We start from the raw sequence: 20927 nt of genomic DNA, 5'->3' as shown, positions 1-20927 counted from the left end.
TGAACAAGTGAATACATTCAGTGAGTCTTTAATTTTGTGACATCTGAATCCCAAGCAAATGGGGGTGAACAGGATACACATGTCCCCCTCCCTGATAACTTATCTTGAGTGGAGGCTTAATCAGCTCACAACGGTACTGATGCTACCTTACTGCACCAGCAGCTCTTCCTGGGCCCCTACCAGGGAACCCTCCCCCAGAATCCTGCTCTCCTGCAGGGTTTTTTTGTTGAAAATATCTGTCTCTTTAAAGGGCCAGGACAGAGCCTGGATCCTAAAGCCAGCTCTTATGAGTCACACTGGTGCAATTCTGGGGTCCCAAGGAGGAGGCCCATGCCCTCGTTTGTAATTGCAGAAGTAACTTGTTTTTGGGGGGGATTGTTCAGGAGGGAGGAGGCTCAGCCAGGTGACAGCTGAGTTCATCGTGATCAGTTGAGTGTTGCCGGTAAGGGGAAGGGAGCAGCTCATAAGATGGACGTTCCCACACACTTGGGTCCACAGGAAGCAAAAGTCCTGCTTTGGGAAAGCTGCTTGTTAGCAGCAGCACTTTGCATTCAGGTTGCCATGAAAACGCAAGGTGTTCTTCCTACCACCGGAATGATGAAAGGTTCCCTCAGACTGAGAGCAGCGAAATACAGTGAAACACAGAGGAGGTGACCTAGGGGATTTAGGGTCACAGTCCTTAGCACGGTACACATTGTAACACGGCTGTCCCTTGTGCCCACATCCAAAACATTGGTGCCGTTTTAGTTCACTGTCTACTTCTCATGAAGGTGGTAAGTTCATTTTCTTATTTTGTGATACTTTTGGGACAAAAAAAATTCCTGGAAGATATGAGGAGCAGGGCATACAGTTGTTTTAAGAAGAAATATATTCACTCTCTTTTCTGCTTTTCCAGAAAGTGTTCGTTGTGTTGTAGGAACTGACTTTTCCTCATTGTGAAAAACTGAAGGGAAGGGAGGTTTGGCACATGTCATTGCCCAGGAGATAATTCTTGCATGTTTTTAATTATAGGGCTATCCTTTAGGGATTTGTTTTTCATACTAAAACAAGGACATGTCTCTCATGTCATTAGTGCCAGTGTGAGGTTTTCTTTGCCAACAAGCCTTTTTGGAAAGCATAAGGAAAGATATGTGTATGACCTTTTCAAATAATTTCTGGTGTGTTTTTCTTGTCCCCCCTTTTTCCATGATGAATAATTGGAAACAATTTAAAAGGAGCAGTTAGTAATTCCAAAAGTTCAAGTATCAAAGGTAAATATTTGAATATTGAATTATTTTGCCATTCTTAAGGGGAAAAAAAGGCACATGCTCCACGCTTATGAATGCACTGGCTTCATGTGATGCTTTATGCATTAATCATTGCAATTAATGACATGCTCTCTGAAGTCTCATGGTGTGCTTTCACGTTTTGCATGTTTCCTGAGCAAAGTGATATGTAGTTTTTGCGTATGGGTGTTTGTTTATCATTTATAATTACATTTTATATTAAGGAAACTTATTTTCCCAGAAGTGCCTTAATCTGTACTAACATTTTCACGTAGATAATCTAAAACTACTCCAAAATACGAACGGCATGCAAATTCCTCATGGAACTAAAATCATCTTACAGTTTTAGTTTTGGTTTATAATGCTTTGTTAAAGCATCATGGATTTGGCTTCTGTTTTTAAATGGAAATATTAGTCAACAGCTGAGGAAGTTGTTTGGAATCACTTGTCTTCTTTTGCCCTCTGGCCTTCTTTTTGACCATTTCATTACTAATTAAAAGCCTCATTGAGAGGTAGATTGAGCACAAGAAAACGGAAAATTCAGATGGTCCAATTGTAAGCTCTTAATAATAGTCTAGTAGGAAATTTGATCAGATTTGATTTGATTGCAAACTATGGTACCGGCTAAAGAAACATCTTTTTAATGAATCAAGGGATTTATTTATCAGTATGATCCCTGATTCCTGAGTACATGATAAATAGAGAATCAAAAGGAAGAATAATTCAGTGTGTGATGCCCAAAATCAGCTACCAGAGAGCAAGCCATAGCAATAACACAAATGACCGACATGCCAGCTGACCAGGTACAGGGTAAGGAAAACCCCTCTTACTTATGGTACTTTTGCTCCTATTAATGTGATCCCTACATTTTCATATGGTTGATACCACCAACTAGCCAAAGGCTGACGGTTAAGGTGGAAAAAAAAGAAAGCCATATATGTGGTAATTAGGAGGACCACAGCCATTGGAAGGGTTATGGACTCTGCATGTCTTACATAAGGTAATTGGCAGACAAGGCAAATTGGGGGGGGGGGAAGAATGAGAAAAATGTGCAGTTTGCAATCTTAACCAGACTACAAGTGTTCGTGATGATAGGAGTGACATGCGCGTTTCTCAAATCCTATACCTAGATGGTCCAGCTTCTGTTTTGTGACCAGATTGAGTAGCCCTTAAGTTGGAACACCACTGAAGAAATGACTTCCCTAAGACCCTGGTGTTGCTTGTCATGAGGAGTCATCTTGATTCACTTAAACTCAGCTATTTCTAGAGGATTCGGGGCCTTTAATCATGTTCTGGGTGTGTGTGTGTGCTGATATATTATCCTCGGTTGTACTGAGAAGTGGAAATGGCACAGCAGTGTCAAGTGACCCGCTGACAAAGACCATCATTCACAAGGCCAGTTCTGGGAAACTCTTGCTTGCACTGAGCGTGATGCTGTCTCTTTGATCTTTTTGGCTTCAAAACAAATTAGACCAAGGCCCCAGTTTCATAGGCAGATGTTTTGGGTTGCTGGCTTATGTCTTAGAAGATCTAAGACTGAAAAATGAGGCATAGTAACATATTTATGGCTCTTTCCTTAGGATATAATCACCAACAGATGAGTGAGGGACAAAGGCAGAAGTCTTCTGAATTTTACAACCGCACAGCATCCGAATCAAATGTCTACTTGAACAGTTTCCACTACCCAGATCACAGCTACAAGGACCAGGCCTTTGACACGCTGAGCCTAGACAGCTCTGATAGCATGGAGACCAGCATCTCTGCCTGCTCACCTGACAATATCTCTAGGTAAGATGTATTCCTGGGAAAGGTTTCTGGTTTGGAAAAGCACCTACTGGTTTCAAAAAGTAAAGCCATCAGTTTGGGACAATGCATATGTACAAGCCCAAATTTCAGAGCATAAAGAGTCTACGATATAGAAGAAGGTTGACTATCATGGTGGCCTTTGAAAGTAGTTTCTCTGTATCCCATGTGACTAATCCATTTTCTCCTCTGCTCTGTTTCGCTACATTTGACAACAACGCCCGAAAGGGAGCCGTTTTCATGTTGGGCGTCAGACCGCCGGCGGCACTGCGAGCGCTCGGGCCGGGCCGTGCGCTGCTCCCGCGAGGGGTCTGAGAGCCGCCCGCGGGCCGGCCGCGGAGGCCTTGAGGGGTTACTCACAAATGGCAGTAAACCGACCGAATGGACCTGCTACTTTTGAATAACAGGATGCAGACGAAAGTCAGCAGCCCAGCAACTATTATAAAATGATGACGGGAGGAACAAAGTTGACGTTAGGGGAGCAGAGCACGCAGCCGTCCCGTTCCCAGGGTAGTGATCTCAGAGGGACTTCCGGGTTCTTAGGCACTTTGCGCTTTGGAAAGTTGTTATTTTGAAAGCATCCGACTACTCTCCCCTCTTCCCAAATGATTTTGAACATTTTATAATAGTATCCCTGTGGTGAACTCTTGATAGCTTGACCTTTTTTTCCTATTTTTGAGCCATCTTTAATAAGTGAGTACATTCTATATGTTTTCCTATCATCGTGGTTTTCTCTCTCCATTATCTGCTCCCGCCTCTTCAACCTCTCCAGAAATCAAAAGTAAATACACGTCCCTCTAAATGATCACTCCCCAGACCCACTGCAGCAGTGAGTACAGGAAATTGCCTAGAAAGGGACCACTTCAATTAGCTTTACCAAACGTTAGACGTTTAGATCTAGAGACTAAGTAAGCACAGTGGCCAGCAAAATCTTAACTTATTTTTATCTGCTTACCCATTTACTTTTTCTTTAAATGTTTTCCAAAGATAGAAAATGAGAATGACCCCAGTGAATGTGCCTTGTTAAGAGGACAGCATTATTGCAGAGTGGTCTTTCCTGGCAGGTAGCTACATGTGGTCATTTTCTTTCTTTCCCCCAATTTATTTTTTTATTGAAGTATAATTGACTTACAATGTAGTATTAAATTCCAGCACGATCACTTTGCATAGTTCTTCACACGCGTGACCCAGTGCTACTAGCAGTCATAGAAAATCAATCACCGTGGTCAGAAATTACTAATAGTATTACTTGAAACATGCCGACAGATTCTCTGAATGTCCAAAAATTGAAGCCAAAGTGGAAGATGCCTGTAAAAGGTCTAGTTTAAATAAAAGGGAGAAAGAAGAAAAACAAGCATTTCTCTTCTGTGCCACCATTTACCTAAAAAACGTTCATGCTGCCCTAAGATAAGCTTGTACCCATTTTTATGATGGGAATTAATGTGACAAACATCAGGGAAGTGGGTAGTAAGAAGCTAATGTTTCGAATGTGTGTTAGGACAGCACATTCTTAATGGGAACTTTTTGAAGATAAGTAGAAAGAAATAAAACTAAAAAATTTCCTCTTTCTAAGATTTTTTAAAATTATGTATTAAAATATCCTGAAATAATACGTGTTTTAAAGAGGTAATTCCATGCTGAAATTCTAGCAACACAAACTTAGTCTTGTGGTTTATTAGGTCACAAAGAGCTACTGGTAGACCTACAGAATTACTCAGAGTTGTGGGTACCTTTGCCTTTCACTTTTTGTTGAGACATCATTTTTGTGTCTACCAGAAAGTTACTTGAGTCACACAGTGTTTTTGCTTTTTCAGCATCATTACTTACACTGTACGCAATCATAAAGCTAAGAAAAAAGGTCTTGGGTCTTAGAAAACAGCAACTGAACGTCAATTCTGCTTAAAGTCTCCATTTTGCTAACATGACTGAATTAGCTCAAGAGTGTTGTGTTCTGAATCCCACCTGCAACAATACGATATCATTAGCACTGCTGTTGAGCCCTGACCTTGTGGTCGTGCTCCGAGAAGATACTGAGGAAGTTGGTCTCTCTTTAAACTGTTACCTACCAGCAGCTTGTGTGTGGAATGGGGACAGGACTGGGTATGGGGTTGAGGGCATTCGGGGCTGAGCTTGGTTTTAAGAGATACTTCAACCAGGGTTTCAGGTACTTCTAATCTTTTCCTTTTAGGCAAAGATTTGTATTCTTTCTAGGGAGTCAAAACCCAGTGTTTGCGTTTTATTCTAGGGCATTCTTTCAGAAGAGATACAGAAAGCCGGAGAACTTCAGAGGAGGGCAGCTAACTGTCAAAGGGACCAGATAGTCTACTGACTAGAGAGAGATTAGACGTTTTATAAGGAGCAATGATTTGCGTAGCCTGAAAAAGTACTTGAGAAGATGAGTTGAAAATTGATGGTCTGGGACACTGGCTCTTCATTCAGTGGCAAACTGGTGCACTGAAGGCAGTCTGGGAGAAGGTTTACAACTGTATGGAGGATTTTGTTTTGCTGCAGGCTTTACATTTTCCTTATTTATTTATTTGTTGTATGACTGTTCTTGTTTGCTTTTTTCCTTCCTTTTCCTGTTTTTGCCTTTGCCTCTAAAGTGAGTATTCTAAAAGGCAATTCAGATTTTGCTGAAAGATATTACCCAGCGCTGAAAACTAAATCCGCTATTTAGATTTCTTTTCCCTTGAGTGAAGTTTTGTTTTTCTTTAGGGCTATGGTTTTTACCAAAGTTGGTCACATCAAAAAGTAATCGTCAGTTGATAAAATAGAACATTGGCTGAGTAGAGAAGGTAGGCAAAACTAATTATCTTTAGACCATTAATGGCCAAGTGATTCAGTATCAGCGCTCACATACGTGATCAGAAATGTGTGCCTGTCTTTTGAAGAAGGTCAGAAGTTGGAGCAATGGAAGGAAGCATTACTCCTTTTGTTATCTGGATGGGCTGGAGAAAGTAACTATGAGTGTCTTGTGCTACAGGTAATGAATGCATCACACAGTGTATCTTCAGCGACTTCCAGCTCTTGCTTTGCACGGGAGGTGCGAGCCAAACGGCATTTCCTTTGTTCACAGGCCATGGTATTGACAAGCCTAGACTTCTCCCTAAGTTCCTGTTGCAGTCCCATTTACTTTTCGCTGCAGGTGCAACTCTGACTCCCCAAAAAGCATCAGATAGTGGCAACGTAGCATCGTAGAGCAGCAAAAGTTTTGCCGAGTAAAAGTGGTTTACATGTCAAGGAAATATTAAGATCAACAGTAGCAAAAGTGTAGGTGTAGAGAACAAGTAGGTAAGTAGGTGTCCATAGATAAAAATTAAGTTTTTTAACAAAATAACCAAAGTAGCTTTTAAGTATAGAAGGTATAATTTTTTAAGTGACTTCAGGTGCTTAAAAGGTATGAAGTTATGAAGAAATGTAGACATGTACTTTCTATCAACTGTTTTCAGAAAATTCAGATCATTTGGGAAAAAAATTAAGACATTTATGGAAGCATTGCCAAATAAGCAGATTGAGTATAATTGGCAGAGAATTAACTGGAAATATTATCAAATAAATAGAAAACACCCTGAAAAATTCTCAAAACATGAACAGAAATATTTAAAGATGGATAAATATTTGAAAACTTGCCCCAGATATGCCCCAATAACACGTATATGAAAAAACATGTACTGAAATATTTATTTCTAACCAAGTTATTTCCAACCAGTTCATCTGGATTGGCTTCCTATGGCCTCAACATCATACTTAGGCCAGTGAATGGAAGCTGTTGGAAGACAGATTTTTGATTCCGCGTGAGTATCAGTATTCTAACGATGCTGTCCATACAATGGAGGAACAGGCACAGTGAGTTTCTTGTAACAACATTCAGGCACAAGCTAGATGAATAATGGGGGTGTCATAGAAAGAACCAAGGGGCAGATGGGAGTTAGCGTATCAGTGAGTGTTTTGTTTTTTTAATTGTTTTTTAAGACCTGAGACTTAGTGAAACTCTAATTATTTATTTCTAAATTAATTGGAGTCATAAGCCATATATGTATATATGAGATGTCACAGACGACACTACAGAACATAAACGTGTCCTGTGCTATTGAATGACCTGCATGTTGTCTTAGGCTTTCTCAGTTGAGCTGATGGAATTTGTCCCCTTTCCAACCATGAGGTCAGGTAGTCTCAATAAAGGGAAATGCAAATTGCTGCACAGAAATTAGTTTTTTCCCCTTAATCCTTGCTGGTTGAAGAGAACAGAACTTATCCTTTCGTACGTCCCCCAACAGCTCATGGAAGTATGAGAAATAAATTGCCTTGTCCATGTCTTTCTCAGAAGAAAACACCTGTCTAAAAATTGGCCCAAGATAACCCTGCAGAGTGCAGCCTAGTTGTTAAGCCTCTATGGAGTCAGCGTTACTAAGGCTGTCCCTCTCCTTGACGGATGCTTTTTGTAATGAGGCTGGCAGTACTGATTTTTTTTTAACTTAATTTTTTTAAACAGTTTTAGGTTCACAGCAAAATTGAAGGTACAGAGATTTCCCACATACCCCCTGTGCCCACACATGCATAGCCTCCCCATTATCACCATCCCCCACCAGAGTGGTACATTTGTTACAATTAATGAACCTACACTGGCACATCACTATCACCTAAAGTCCATAGTTTATGTAGAGTTCACTCTTGGTGTTGTACTGTCTACGGATTTGGACAAATGTATAATGTGGTGTATCCATCATTATAGTATCATACAGAGTATTTCCATTGCCCTAAGAATCCTCTGTGCTCTGTCTGCTCGTCCATCTCTCCCTTCCCACCCCTCACTTCAAACTATGGGCAACCACTAATCTTTTTACTGTCTCCATAGTTTTTTCTTTTCCAGAATGTCATATAATTGGAGTCATAAAATATTTAGCCTTTCCAGATTGACTTCTTTCACTTAATAATATACATTTAAGGTTCTTTCCTGTCTTTTCATGGCTTTATAGCTCATTTCTTTTTAGTGCTGAATAACATTCCATAGTCTGGATGTACTACAATTTATTTATCCATTTACCTACAAAAGGATATCTTGGTTGCTTCCAGGTTTGGCATTTATGAATAAAGCTGCTGTAAACATCTGCATGCACAATACTGATTTTAAGATAAACCATATGTCCTGTGTTACTGTGGTCATTTATCTCTTTAGAAGAACTCTTAGCCCTGTGTCTGAAATACCCTAGGTTTGAGGTGATCAACAATATGATTTTGGGAGACTGACTATACAACAATTATCTTATTCATTTTATTTGAATTATTTTTTATATGAATGGGTATAGCAAACATGAACCCTCCTGTATGTGCCAGGCTCTGTGCTATGGAGGATACAGGGACAAAAGCCTCTCTGTACCCAAGAGAGTCTAGAAAAGAAAGCATATATTTAAGTGACTAGGCAAGTGTACATGTGTAAGAAACAACATTGGTTCTCTGTGGCTGCAACATCAGAATAAATAATTTTGACCCAGGCTATGGTCCTTTTTTTCCAAAATAGTCAAATAAAATGTAAACAAGTGAAATATAAAATATTTTGTTTAGTGCTCAGCATTTCCAAATTCTCCTCTTTCTCTTTTAGTAGCCCTAACTGTTCTTGCAGCTCTCACTCCCCTTGGCTTTTTCCTTCACTTGTCTATGTGACATCTTTCTCAAGATGCATTTCTCTTAAAGCCTTTGGATCCCTGAATGCAGTTTCTTCACTGGCATGGTGAGTGGGCTTAACTGGCAAAACTGGCCACCACCCTCCTCATGCACCTGTAGGAGAAGTCATTTTTTAATTGGCCATTTTAAATCACCATTTAATAGACATTTATATTTATATTTAATGACATGAAAGTACTCAAATTACGTTTTTAATGTAAAAAGGGCAGATTGGAGGGTTATAGTCTCATCCCATTTTCTGAAGTAAATTTCATAGGTGTAAACAGACATACAGAAAAACTGCTGAGAAGTTAGGTCTGAAAGATAAGATTAGTGGTACTTTGATTTTTGTGTGTTATGTTTTTGTGCATTACTAAAAATGAGCATATTTTAGTTTTGCGATAAAACATATATTGCCATTTTGAAGAGAAAAAAAAAACACCGTTCAGGAAATAAAATGTCCACATGCATAAAGATTCAATGAAAAAGCAGCTGGTGACTCCTGTTCCCAAACCAAATAAAGTGACTTCCAAACTTAGGGGCCATCGACATAGAACTTTGGTGGTGATTTAGTTGGGTCTGGCATCTCTGAATAATTAAACTAATGGGAAAGCCTCCCTTGGGCCAAAAACTTTCAGGCTTTGGAGGAAACGTTTTGAGAACACACTTTATAAAGTTTGGCTTTTGTTTATTCATGAGTAAAGCACTTTACTTGGTGTTATTTCCCTCGCCTGTATTTTTGTTGCCTAAGCTGAGTTAAGTTAGATTCACCTACAGTTTTCAGAGCTGAATTGACTCGCCTCCTCAGACCAGTGATTCTTGTAAGTAACATCTTTCAAATTGTGTTGGATTTTGTCATACACCTTTCTGGACCCGTGTGTGTGTGAATGTGAGTGTGTGTGTGAAGAGACAGCAGTCAGAAGCTATATCCTTAAAAGGCTTTTGTGTTTTCTTCAGTGCCAGCACTTCGAACATTGCCCGGATAGAAGAAATGGAGAGACTTCTGAAGCAGGCTCATGCGGAGAAGACCAGGCTGCTTGAATCCAGGGTAGGCCTGATGTCTGTATGCCAGGGGCCGGTGATGTGGTGGTTCAGGATGCCCTGCACTTGACATTGGGGAACTGCCCCCAGGCCTCGATAAGCAGTGTGATCTTGGAGGAGTCACTCAACCTTTCTTGGCCTCATTTTCTCATCTGTAAAGTAAGGGGGTTGGAGGGATGATGTCTGAGGCTCTTTACCGCACTACCATTTCTCATAGTGTGAAATACATGTAGTGTGGACAGAAACTGAAATGAGTGTTTTGTGTGGTATCTTCCCTCCAGTGGCCACTTTTTGGCCTGCCAAGGGGTAGGAGGAATGTTGTGTCTCTTTGCGTCCTCCCTGCCTTGTCAGCCTGCAGTAACTACACTATTGGGATATTAAAATCCCATGTCATTGTGACTGTATTTCAGGCCAGCAACTGAACTTCCTTAGGAATCCCCCCAAATGCCTGTGCATCCTGCCTAAAAGGGCACCTCCTTTCCTCTTCTAACTTCCCTGTGTGCTTCCTCTGCAGCCTTCAGCCAGGAAGCCACAGAGCAACAACAGGAATTGGAAGGACCCATGGCCTTCAGTTAGAAGATGGCCATCGTGGGGGCGGGTGTAGCTCAGTGGTAGCACGCCTGCTTGGCGTGCACGAGGTCCTGGGTTCCATCCCTAGTGCCTCCATTGGAAAAAGAAAAACAAGACAGCCATCAAAAGAAAGGCTAAATGTCATGACTAGTGTTGGGTCACAATTAGCGAGGCTTTTTAAAATTAAAAATGGGAGAGTTGTGGTCATTAGTATGAAATGACTGAATATAGTCACCAGCTGGGTTTTCACTTAATATTCAATTGTTAGTTAAGGGTAGTGGCTGCATTTCTACATTGGATGACTTTGGGAGCTATGTGAGAGGTGATTACGGGTGTTTTAATCTTGGTTCTATAATGTAAGAGCTTAGGCTTTAAAGCCAGGAATTGTCTAGTGAGAATTATTTTTCTGTATATATTAGTTGGAATCATTCAGGTATGTAGCCAGTATGTCTGAAAAATCGTTCTGCAAAATGATATTTAGGAACGCGAAATGGAAGCCAAGAAGCGAGCTCTGGAAGAAGAAAAACGACGCCGAGAACTCCTGGAAAAACGACTGCAGGAAGAAACTAGCCAGAGGCAGAAGTTAATTGAAAAGGAAGTAAAAATTAGGGAGAAACAAAGGGCACAGGTAGGTCAATCTGGATGGATTGGAGTAGGTTGCCCCCTGGTGGTTGTTCTGTAGAAGATGGCCATGCTGTGTTTTGAGGATGCCTCTGGCTGTGCTGACTATTAGCCCTTGACATGGAATGGGTGAGAGAAAGATGTGCATTAGTGGGCAAAAAAATGTATGTTTATTTCAAAACTCCTTGGGAACTACTAACAAAATGACATTTTTCTTTAGTTATGTGGAACCTTTTGATGGGAGGGGCATTTTTGCTTCTACCCATTTTGGGGTGTATGTTTAAAAGGAGAATGTGTTTTGACCAGCTTTGAAAATGCGGCTAGATTCATTACTGAAAGCAAACACAACACCCAGACCAAGCTGGGTGTTGTATTTGTTTTAGCTGAGAGAGAAAAGATTCTATTAAGCCATCTTTCAGGAACAAACACTCCAGAACGGGATCCTTTTACCAGCCTGGTTTCTTGGAGGTGGCATTCATGCTTTGGGTTTTTTTTTTCCTTCTAATCACTGTGTTGTCACATGTGTCCCCTTTGCTGCACCAGTCCACGGACATGTGCACAGGACTCCTGGACTCAAGCAAAAGTCAGGAAGACCAGCCACTTTGTTTAACTTCCCATCTCAATCATCGTCCAGTTTGAATCTCTGTTCTTGTCACTAGCACTGCTAACATAATGTATGTTCTCTGAGAAACTGAGATAAAACTTTGCTAAGAACCATGTAATTTCAAATTCAAATTCAAATCATATTACCAGGGTTTACTAGACTCAAAGGTAAAAGGTACCAATGCCCCCTTTCCTTACCGTTGCTGGCAGTTTGATCGGTACAGCAGAGAGAGACTCTCCTTAAGACTTTCTGTGCTTTGAGGTGTCAGTAAATCCATGACATCTGTCTAGAGTCAAAGTGCCGTAGAATCAAAGGAAAAATAAAGGAAAAATACAAAGTAAAACTTACTCATTTTATCTCATTATGCCAAACCTCTGTCAGATTTTGATTTGCAGTAAAGGTCATCTGTGCCCATTTGGTACCTGAGGCCAAACCAAAAGGCACAAGTTCTGTTTTAATTCTAATTCTAAGTTTTGTTTCCAAGATATGATTACGATATTTTTCCCCAGGGCAAAGGGGTGGGATAACGTAACAATAAAATAAAAAGGCCATTTTAGAAATATTATCCGTGGCGATAGGTACTGCCTAGGTTAGGTGAGCCCCTGCTCCAGCCAGAGTAAAACAAAAGACATCTTTGTACGCCTCTTCCGTGTCTGGTCCTGGACAGCTCATTGGGTACAGCTTTGATTCCACTTCTTCCCTTATTTCAGCTTTGCTTTTCAAAACATACGTCTCTGCCTTCAGTTTCTATCAGTGTATGCAGGTTGCCACGTACATACATACTTGGGGATCTGATGGGGGCTGTACTTACTAAATAATGTTCAGTGAATTGTGCCACATGTGAGGTTATTTGAGGAGAACTACTGTTAACTTGTGGCAGGGAGAGCTCCTGGAAACTCTACCCTCATCTGGGAGCAGCAGCCCAGATAACTTCATGCTTCATTTCCCAGTGCTTTTAAGTGATAAGTGCCTCTCTTAAAGCTAAAATAAATGGCATGTTTCCTTTTCTCATCTGGCCATTTTAAGGAATAGAATCTGTTGGCCTGAGTTTATCCACATTTTCTTCCCCTATCCTGTAGCATTCTTAAAATGCTGTCCACTTTTCAGATTCCAAATGACAGTGTTTATCTTAAGTTCTGATTATCACGTGGGCATTTAACACCTAGGCTTTTCAGTCCATTTTCACTTCTAAACATCTGTGACCTAAAACAAAACAAGTGACGAGCTGTGGATGAGATGGGCTTGTGCTTTTCCAGGCTCGACCTTTGACCCGCTATCTGCCCATCCGGAAGGAAGACTTTGATTTGCGGAGCCACGTGGAGACTGCTGGCCACAATATTGATACCTGCTATCACGTGTCAATCACAGAGAAGACCTGCAGAGGATTCCTCATCAAAATGGGTGGAAAAATTAAAACTTGGAAGAAACGTTGGTTTGTGTTTGATCGGAACAAGCGCACCTTCTCTTACTATGCAGGTGGGTGATAAAAAGTCTGAGTGATATATCCAAAGGAGGAATTGAATCACTCTCTGCTTAGGGATGAAGGCAGTCAAATTCAGTATCAATAAGTAGAGTGGTAAGTAATAGGATTAATGGCAGTATTAGCTTGGTAGATGTGTATTATTTTATAGCCAGATTATATGGCCCACATGATATGATTTTCCTCTCTAGAAATGACAAAAACTACCTTATTTTAAAAGTATGAGTTTGTTTATTCTAGTTCTGAAATAAGCTCAATTTCAAATAAATATTAAATGGAATTTTTTTTTAGCCCAAAATATTGTCTTTTAAACCACAAGACCAGGGGGAAAAAAGGTTTCTATTTATTTTCTTATGGCATATGCCCTGTTTAAGGCACACACAATTAGCAGCTTGGCTGACAGTCATTCAGCTGTAGTTTATAAACTAGAGTGGTCATTTAAGCCCAGAGAGTGAAGCCCATCAGTGAACTAGTGGGTAAGTAAGTGTGTATTAAGTGACTGGAATATTTTTAGATTCTTCAAATGATGGAGTATGAGAACCATACCCTGATGAATCTTCTATAAATACAGGAATATTTGTGTAACTGGTATACTTATTAAGAAGCCCCTTATTAACTCTGAGCTCACATCTGAAATATGTCTGTGATCAGCACAAGTATAGTTTTGCTCCTTTCCAACTGCTGTGTAAACAGTATCGTGCCAGGTTTCAGAGAGCCCCTGCCTTGGGGTGACAGTGCCAGCATTGATGAGCATTGTATAGAATTGTCATTAAGTGTATCAGCACAATAAATTAAAAAGGATAGCCCAGTCATTTAATCGTAGTGTGAGGTCAGGGCATGTTTAGGAAGAGAAGTGTGAGAAACCAAGAAGCACGTGGAAGAAAGGAAACACTGGCGATGAGTCCCAGAATGGGGGTGAGGAGAGGGTAGGGGGTGCTTGCTGTTCAGTTAGGGGCTCCTTGGGCAGGGTTCCAGTTGCTACAAGGGCGAGTGGCCTGAGTTAAGTGGTCTAATAACCCTCACAGGTTGCCTCTTGGGCTTTCTGACCTTGGGTTTTGTAAGAATCCAGAGACAGTTTGTAGTAGCCTGTAATGAAAAAGAATATGTACATATGTATATGTGTGTGTATGTGTATGTGTGTGTATATATATATATATATATGTATATGTGTGTGTGTGTGTGTGTGTATATATATGTATGTATATGTGTGTGTGTATATATATATTTGAATCACTATGCTACACACCAAAAACTAATACAACATTGTAAATCAACTATACGTCAATTAAAAATAAAAAATAAAGTACAAATGCATATACACTTTGATATAAAAAAAAGAATCCAGAGACAGTCTCTTCAGTTAATACAACAGAGAAGGTGCCTATGTAATTAGGAACACCAATTTAGTGTCTGCAAAATGTGTAAATAAAACTGCTGTGTGCTAGTCTCCACAGACAATCTCACCCAGAATTTTCCAAAAATAAAATTTTAGAATAACTCAGACAAAACAGCCTCACTCTTGTCTGCTCCTCTTCTCTGGGAACCTCATTTCATACTTTTCATCTGTCAGCCGGCGAAAGGTTCAGTGCTCCTTCTGACCCAAGTAAATATGTTTTTCCAGATTTAAACTTCGTGGTGACTGGTTTTCAATTTTTTTAATATAAAAATCTTTTTGATATATGAATGATTACTCAGAACTCTAATACACAAAACAGACAAAAATTATATTTAAACTCAGCTTGTTAATATTAACATGTTATATAACAGACACTGCTCACGTGGCTCTGTTTACAGCCATCCTCAGCTTTGTTTGCTCCCGCCCTTCCCACCCCTGCTCTTTCCCAAACACCACCAAGCACAGGGCGAGACTAGCCAACAGGAGGGTTGTACAGACGGTGGTTCAGGCTGGACTTGATCCCACAGGCACCACGCCCCTTCAGCCTGTCAGCAAGGTGAAGGGCCCTGGTAGGTGTGAAAGGCAGCAGATGTGAGTGTTGAGAGCTACAGTCATTGGTCTCCATGTGGATCGTGCCCCGGCCTCTGTGCTTGGCCTCCCGAATATTAACTGGGTAACTTCAGAAGAGCTCTAAACTAAGGCATAGAAAGTGTGTCGGTAAATTGGTAGGATAATACTACCGAGACGGAATGGTTAGCATTATCTCATCAATTTGCAATAGTATTATTGTCTCTGAGTTCACAGTGTGCTGGGAGGCCTGTGTTTTTCAGATTCTTTCTCATATATGAAGTGCCCTACAGACAAAAGTTCTATTGCTCAATTTTCTGCCTGCTTTGAAACACTGACAAGGTTTACTTTTACCTCCAGATTTTATTTCACACTTGTTTCCAGAAAATAAAGTATTATCGTTTTCCCATGAACTATTAAAAGATCTTTTCCAGCAAATGTTTGAGAGATACACAGACCTTCTCTTTCACAGAAACTGATGGAAACCCGCAGAACATGGTATTAATTAAAACAGTGTTTCCCCAGAAAGAGCAAAGACAAACACAAAAATATGGTCCATGTTCAAATAAGTTAAGGAAATGCTGAGTTAAATGCAATTAAACAGATTTATTTTCTACTGAATCCTCAAGGCTGTTATTTTTCAATCTAGCTTTTTATTATTGTTATTGGGGGAAAAGGACATTCACTGTAGTAAAAACTTCAACATAAACTAAGTCTGTATAATGAAAGGAGTCTCTTTCCAATCACAGAAGTTCTGACCTTCTCTAATACTGATAGACCTGAAATATCCTTTCAGATTTTCTCTGCTCCTTTCATATATTTTTCAGTACGAATAGGTATTCTGTCTTCTTCAATACAGTTGGGACCAAATTATTCACTCTGTTTCTACCTTTCGTCACATAACAATATTTCAAGACTTTCTCTAATGAGTACGTGTAGATTTACCTCAGTCTTTTCAGTGGTTGTGTGGAATCCGTTGTAAGGCTGGTCTGTAATTGAATCAGTTCCCTATTAAAGCTGCAGCAGACCTTTTGCAGCCTTATGCCATCACAAACACAAATCCACGTGCACATGCCTCAGTAGCTCTCACACAATACAGTTTTGGAAGCAGAATTACTGTGTAAGATTTGGGCATTTTTCATTGTGTATGTTTTACCCAATTGCCATCCAAAAGAGGCTTTCTTATTTGCATTTTCATCAACAGGGTATGGCAGAGTCGCTTTCTCTGCATCCTCACCCATGATTTGGAGATTCTTTGATACACTTGCATGCGTTATGATCCCTGCAGAGTTTAAATGATAAAATATTTCAAGAACTTATTATTCTTATTAGTCATCACAGAGTGATGCTGTTTGTTTGGTGGGTGGTTTGGTCGTTTGTTTTTGCTTTGTTTTACATTTTGTTTGCCTTTATGGCAAGTCCGAAATCTTTGGAAACAGTTTGGAAAACACTGCGCTGGAAGGACATTAAATTATTGATGTGAAGCTCTGTTGGGAACAAGATAAAAAATCAGGCATGCTAGGCAAGAGATTTGATAGGAAAGAAATATAAGCAGAACATAATTTTAAAGTCAAAAAATGCACTCGTTACAAATTTCACTACAGCAGATCTACATATTAATACTTGCATTACAACTACTGTCTTGGAGAATGTGGGGAAATCATTTGTATTGATGTCAGTAGTGTTTACACTTCGTGTGCTAACCTGACACTCAGTAGTTCTGGGTAAATTCTGACTGCTAATTTGGTGAAAAGCCTTGAGCAAAGTCACTCAGTCATTTTCATTTGGGCCCGATAATTCTAACCTTTTTTCTTTCTTTCTTTCTTTTTTTTTTTTTTTTTTTTGCAGTATAGGATGGGGCTAATGCATAACCTCGATTATCTGAATTAATCTTAGATATTTTAAATACTAGATAAATATTTTAATGATGATAATTGTAATGAAATTATTTTTTCTGACCATTAGTGGTGATACAGTATTTGTTTTAACGTTCATTTACCATTGCAGACAAGCATGAAGCTAAATTAAAAGGAGTAATATACTTTCAAGCCATTGAAGAAGTATATTATGATCACCTCAAGAATGCTAACAAGGTAAATGTTGAATTTTAGATTTCTACAATGTGAATGCATAACTAAGTTAGGGAGAAGATGTTTTTTGAATTCTAAGCAATTTAGATTTGTCTTTCTGACATAACAGATATGGTCAGAATAGTGTTGAAAAAGTAAACATACAAGTAATTAGTGCAGCTAATCTTTTTGTAAAAAAAAAAGTCACGACAAAATGAGGAAATATTCTGGATATATTGATTTAGAAGACCCTGCCAAGTAACTCTTTACTAGGGTCCTAAGAAGGAGCTACTATGAGAAGGATCATGAGGAAATGTCTTAGTAAAGCTAAGGTGAACAGTTTATTGAGCTATTTATGGAGCACCCACTAGCAGCTAGGTACTCTGCTAGAGCTTTACAAAATAGCTGCTAAGAAAATTGGGGAGCTCTTTGTGAGAGTTCTTGTGCAGAAAGGCCAGAAAAATAGCCAATCTTGAGAATGGTTGTATTAGAGCAAAAGTAATAGCTACGTAGATTTCTATAAATTGGAACTTTTAATGAGGGAGAAGCCCTCACGTATCTCTGTGTTGTATTTAATGGTATCATTTCAAGATGTTTTACATTATTTTCCTTTTTTAATTTTTAGAGTCCTAATCCGTTACTCACCTTCAGTGTCAAGACGCATGACAGAATCTACTACATGGTGGCCCCATCGCCAGAAGCCATGCGCATCTGGATGGATGTTATAGTTACCGGGGCAGAAGGCTACACTCACTTCTTGTTGTAGTGAACTGGCCCAACAGTCCACTTCAGGGCAGACTGCAATAATCTCTTACAAGAATGAAGCCATACTCAGTCCCAGGTGGAATGACCCAACAGACCCAGCCCTTTAACTGTGTATACTCAGAACTGCTTTCATATTCACAGGAAGTTTTCATTTATAAATGAGAAAGAAGGGGCTTTTAATTCAAAGCTTGACCATAAATAATTCAAAGCTTGATCATAAAAAGCAAAAGAATTGAAGCACCTACGAGAAAGAAAACAATATTTTGGTAAATAGCATCACTTGTAGGAACATTTCTTACAAACTATTTTTTATCAGTTGTTGACTTTGGTGAAATAAACTAAATTGTTTACAAAATGTCTGTATGTACTTGGAAATATGAAATTGTCTTAGCACCCAAATCATTGGCATTGACGTTATTGGTAATCAACTGGCTTTTTTTTTTAAGGAGCATTTTGCTGAAGGTTATTTTATAAATATAAGCAAAGGGCTTGAAGGGGAATATGTTGTAAGAGGAGTTTTGTCCTAATTTCTAAGTACTACACCAAAACCAAAGACTTGGCATGACTTCTGTCTAACAGTAGTAGTTTCAAGTGATGAACTGCATTTCGTGTTACTCTACATTTTTTAATAGTACTTTGATGCCAACAAGTGCCCAAGAAGTTGACTTTGAAGAGTTGCCAACAGCATAAGTTACTGTACATACGTAGCAAACCACTTTTTGTAAAAGAAGAAAGGACAAAAAGCCGTGTGTTTTAGGAAAAGAAGTGGTCTTAGACATTGTCACATTGGGCAATTTAAAATAAAGAGAATATTTAGGAGCTTATTTTGCTGAGACGTTCTCCATTTCCAGTGCTGAGAATAAAGGCAACCAGTAGCCTATTTCCTTTAGATTGTCTGATTTCTCTGTTGTGGAGTACACATTGTTAATTGCAGCCTCAGATGACATAACCATGAAATCAGAGCTCTGTTTTCACCAAAGAACAGACCAATTAAAATACTTATTTACAAAAGTATTGTAGTTCCATTAAAAGGCAAATGAAGTTCAACTTAATGTTCTCTGTAATGTACTATTTTATTATGTTTTTCCTTATGATTAGCCTTTTTTTAGAGTTAAATTAATTTTTGTTGAATGAAATGACTTCAGGCAAGTCTCTTTTGTAATGGTTCTTAAATGCCATTTATCCTGGTTTTTCATGCTGTGTGTTTGTAAGTATGAATGTACTCTCTCCTAAAACTTAGCAAATAAATAGAGGTAGAGAATAATGATGTTACTTACTAGTAACAAGTGAAATGAGTAAATTAGAAGTGTCTGTAAAATCGTCAGGCCTGACGGAGTACAGTTTTTTTTTTTTTAATTTGCAGTGGTTTGTATACATGTTGCCAATAATAAGATTTTGCAACTGGATGACACATGATTTTACTTGAACAGTAAAAGACAAAAATCACAGAAGACATCTTTATCATCTGTTTTTTTTTCAGAGATTCCCCCAAACCCTGTAATGATCTAAGAGAGTGAAATATATTTGCTAAAATTTTATTGGTTAATGTAAAGATATAACTTTTCTGAACTGTACTTTACTTTCTTCATAGGATTGTAAAGATACTCTAATCAACTTTATATCTTGCATGATGTAGTAAACCTTTTAAATATGTGTGTTAAAATATGTTGAGTTTGGATTAAAATGTTGACCAGATTTCCCATTTGCAAATAAACGCATCTCTCATCAGGAAGTTACCTATTGGTAACATGACAGGGGATGGCGTAATGAGCAAAAGTCAATTACAGAATTTACATAAAGGTTGTTGTGTGCCAACATTATGACTTCTACTTTATAAACAGAAGTAATCAGAAGCATCTCTGGTCACATTCCTGTTGATAACAAAAGGAAATAACCCCTGAAAAATCTGACATCTTATTGTCCCTTTGCACAGATGCAATTATTACTGGGGACTGAAGGACTGTGTCTACATGTCCTTCCATCTGACAGGCGAAAAATCACGCTGGTGTGAAGTTAAAGCTCTAGGGCTTTACTTGGTGGGGATATCATTTGTCTTTCTGAACTAAGGCAGCAGATTTCAGAAAAACTGCCTTCAACAACATGTCTTTCAAACCTGTTAATGAAAGCAATATTGACAGTAGGAAATAAATTTGTCTACTTCAAGCCCATGACTGTCAGTAAAAGCATCTTCACTTGACACTAGCCACAGTTTTTCCTGATTTCTTACACTGATGAAGGTGGATAGAGAAAATAATCCATGAGTTTCCCTGCTTTTTTGTGCCGTGTCTTTCCCACTCTGAGGACAAGTCAGCTTTTTGTTTGTTTTGTTGCCTATAAAATGTAAGAATACCTGCAAAAATAAAGGGAGAGAATAGGAACAGGAATGACTGAGAATACTTGAAATTATCCAAAACCATAGGAAGAAGTGTTTATTATTAAGATAAAGGATGGTTTAGTGATGTATGTTGGGCATCACCTTAGTGATGTAGTTCCTTTGGAGTCTTCAACAGACTTAATGGTGAGCTGGCAAAATAGCTCAGTAAGTTTTGGAGAAAGCTGCTAAAATCAAGCAGCTGTCCTTGCTCTGTTTCTGGCATTACACCTCTTAAGAGATCCATGGAGTTTTTATTTATCCAACTTTCTCTGTGTTTTAATAGGACAGGTTCTCAAGACTCCAGAGTGGCTGGATTCACTGTACCCAGCCTTTGCCTTTAACTCTAGCACCAGTCATTGCTCCAAAACTTACGACCAAGATAGTAAAGTGGCTTTAACTCCAAGTATTAAACCAGCCACAGTAACTTTTAAATAGAAAGAAAGAAAAAAAAACTAGGTAAGGCCTTATTTGTTGATACTTGAGGCCCCCAGAAATTGCCTTGAAGGATTTAAGAACTAGAATCTAGAAATCCTTGTACTGTAATTTATTCAACCATCTTTTTAATTGGCCATTCCATTTTTTTTTCTGTTTGTGTCTTAAAAATGATGCTATAGAAGATAACATGCATCCTTATGAACTAGTATATTTTTTCTGCAGGACAGGCACTAATTGGAGCCACTGGGTCAAAGAGTATTGAAAATGCTGTATATT

At 39.1% G+C, this 20927-nt stretch overlaps 1 protein-coding gene across 14 annotated transcripts in view; it reads left to right on the top strand.

The window, feature by feature from the left end:
- The window catches only part of PHLDB2 (pleckstrin homology like domain family B member 2), a 98719-nt gene extending 78709 nt beyond the window's left edge, over positions 1 to 20010 (top strand). For 8 of the 14 annotated variants that reach the window (XM_072965446.1, XM_072965426.1, XM_072965438.1 and 5 more), the window contains 7 exons: positions 1215 to 1250; positions 2846 to 3053; positions 9687 to 9777; positions 10822 to 10968; positions 12822 to 13041; positions 17016 to 17101; positions 17703 to 20010. In XM_072965446.1, coding sequence (XP_072821547.1) covers positions 1215 to 1250; positions 2846 to 3053; positions 9687 to 9777; positions 10822 to 10968; positions 12822 to 13041; positions 17016 to 17101; positions 17703 to 17843 — 929 coding nt within the window. In that variant the 3' untranslated portion in view covers positions 17844 to 20010. The remainder of the gene's footprint in view (positions 1 to 1214; positions 1251 to 2845; positions 3054 to 9686; positions 9778 to 10821; positions 10969 to 12821; positions 13042 to 17015; positions 17102 to 17702) is intronic. The other 6 variants (XM_072965450.1, XM_072965441.1, XM_072965434.1 and 3 more) reach the window with 1 other exon arrangement.
- The last annotated feature ends 917 nt before the right edge of the window (positions 20011 to 20927 follow it).

The sequence above is a fragment of the Vicugna pacos genome, chromosome 1 (assembly GCF_048564905.1).
Source record: "Vicugna pacos chromosome 1, VicPac4, whole genome shotgun sequence".
Classification (NCBI taxonomy): Eukaryota; Metazoa; Chordata; class Mammalia; order Artiodactyla; family Camelidae; genus Vicugna; species Vicugna pacos.
This window is presented reverse-complemented; position numbering and strand designations above follow the sequence as displayed.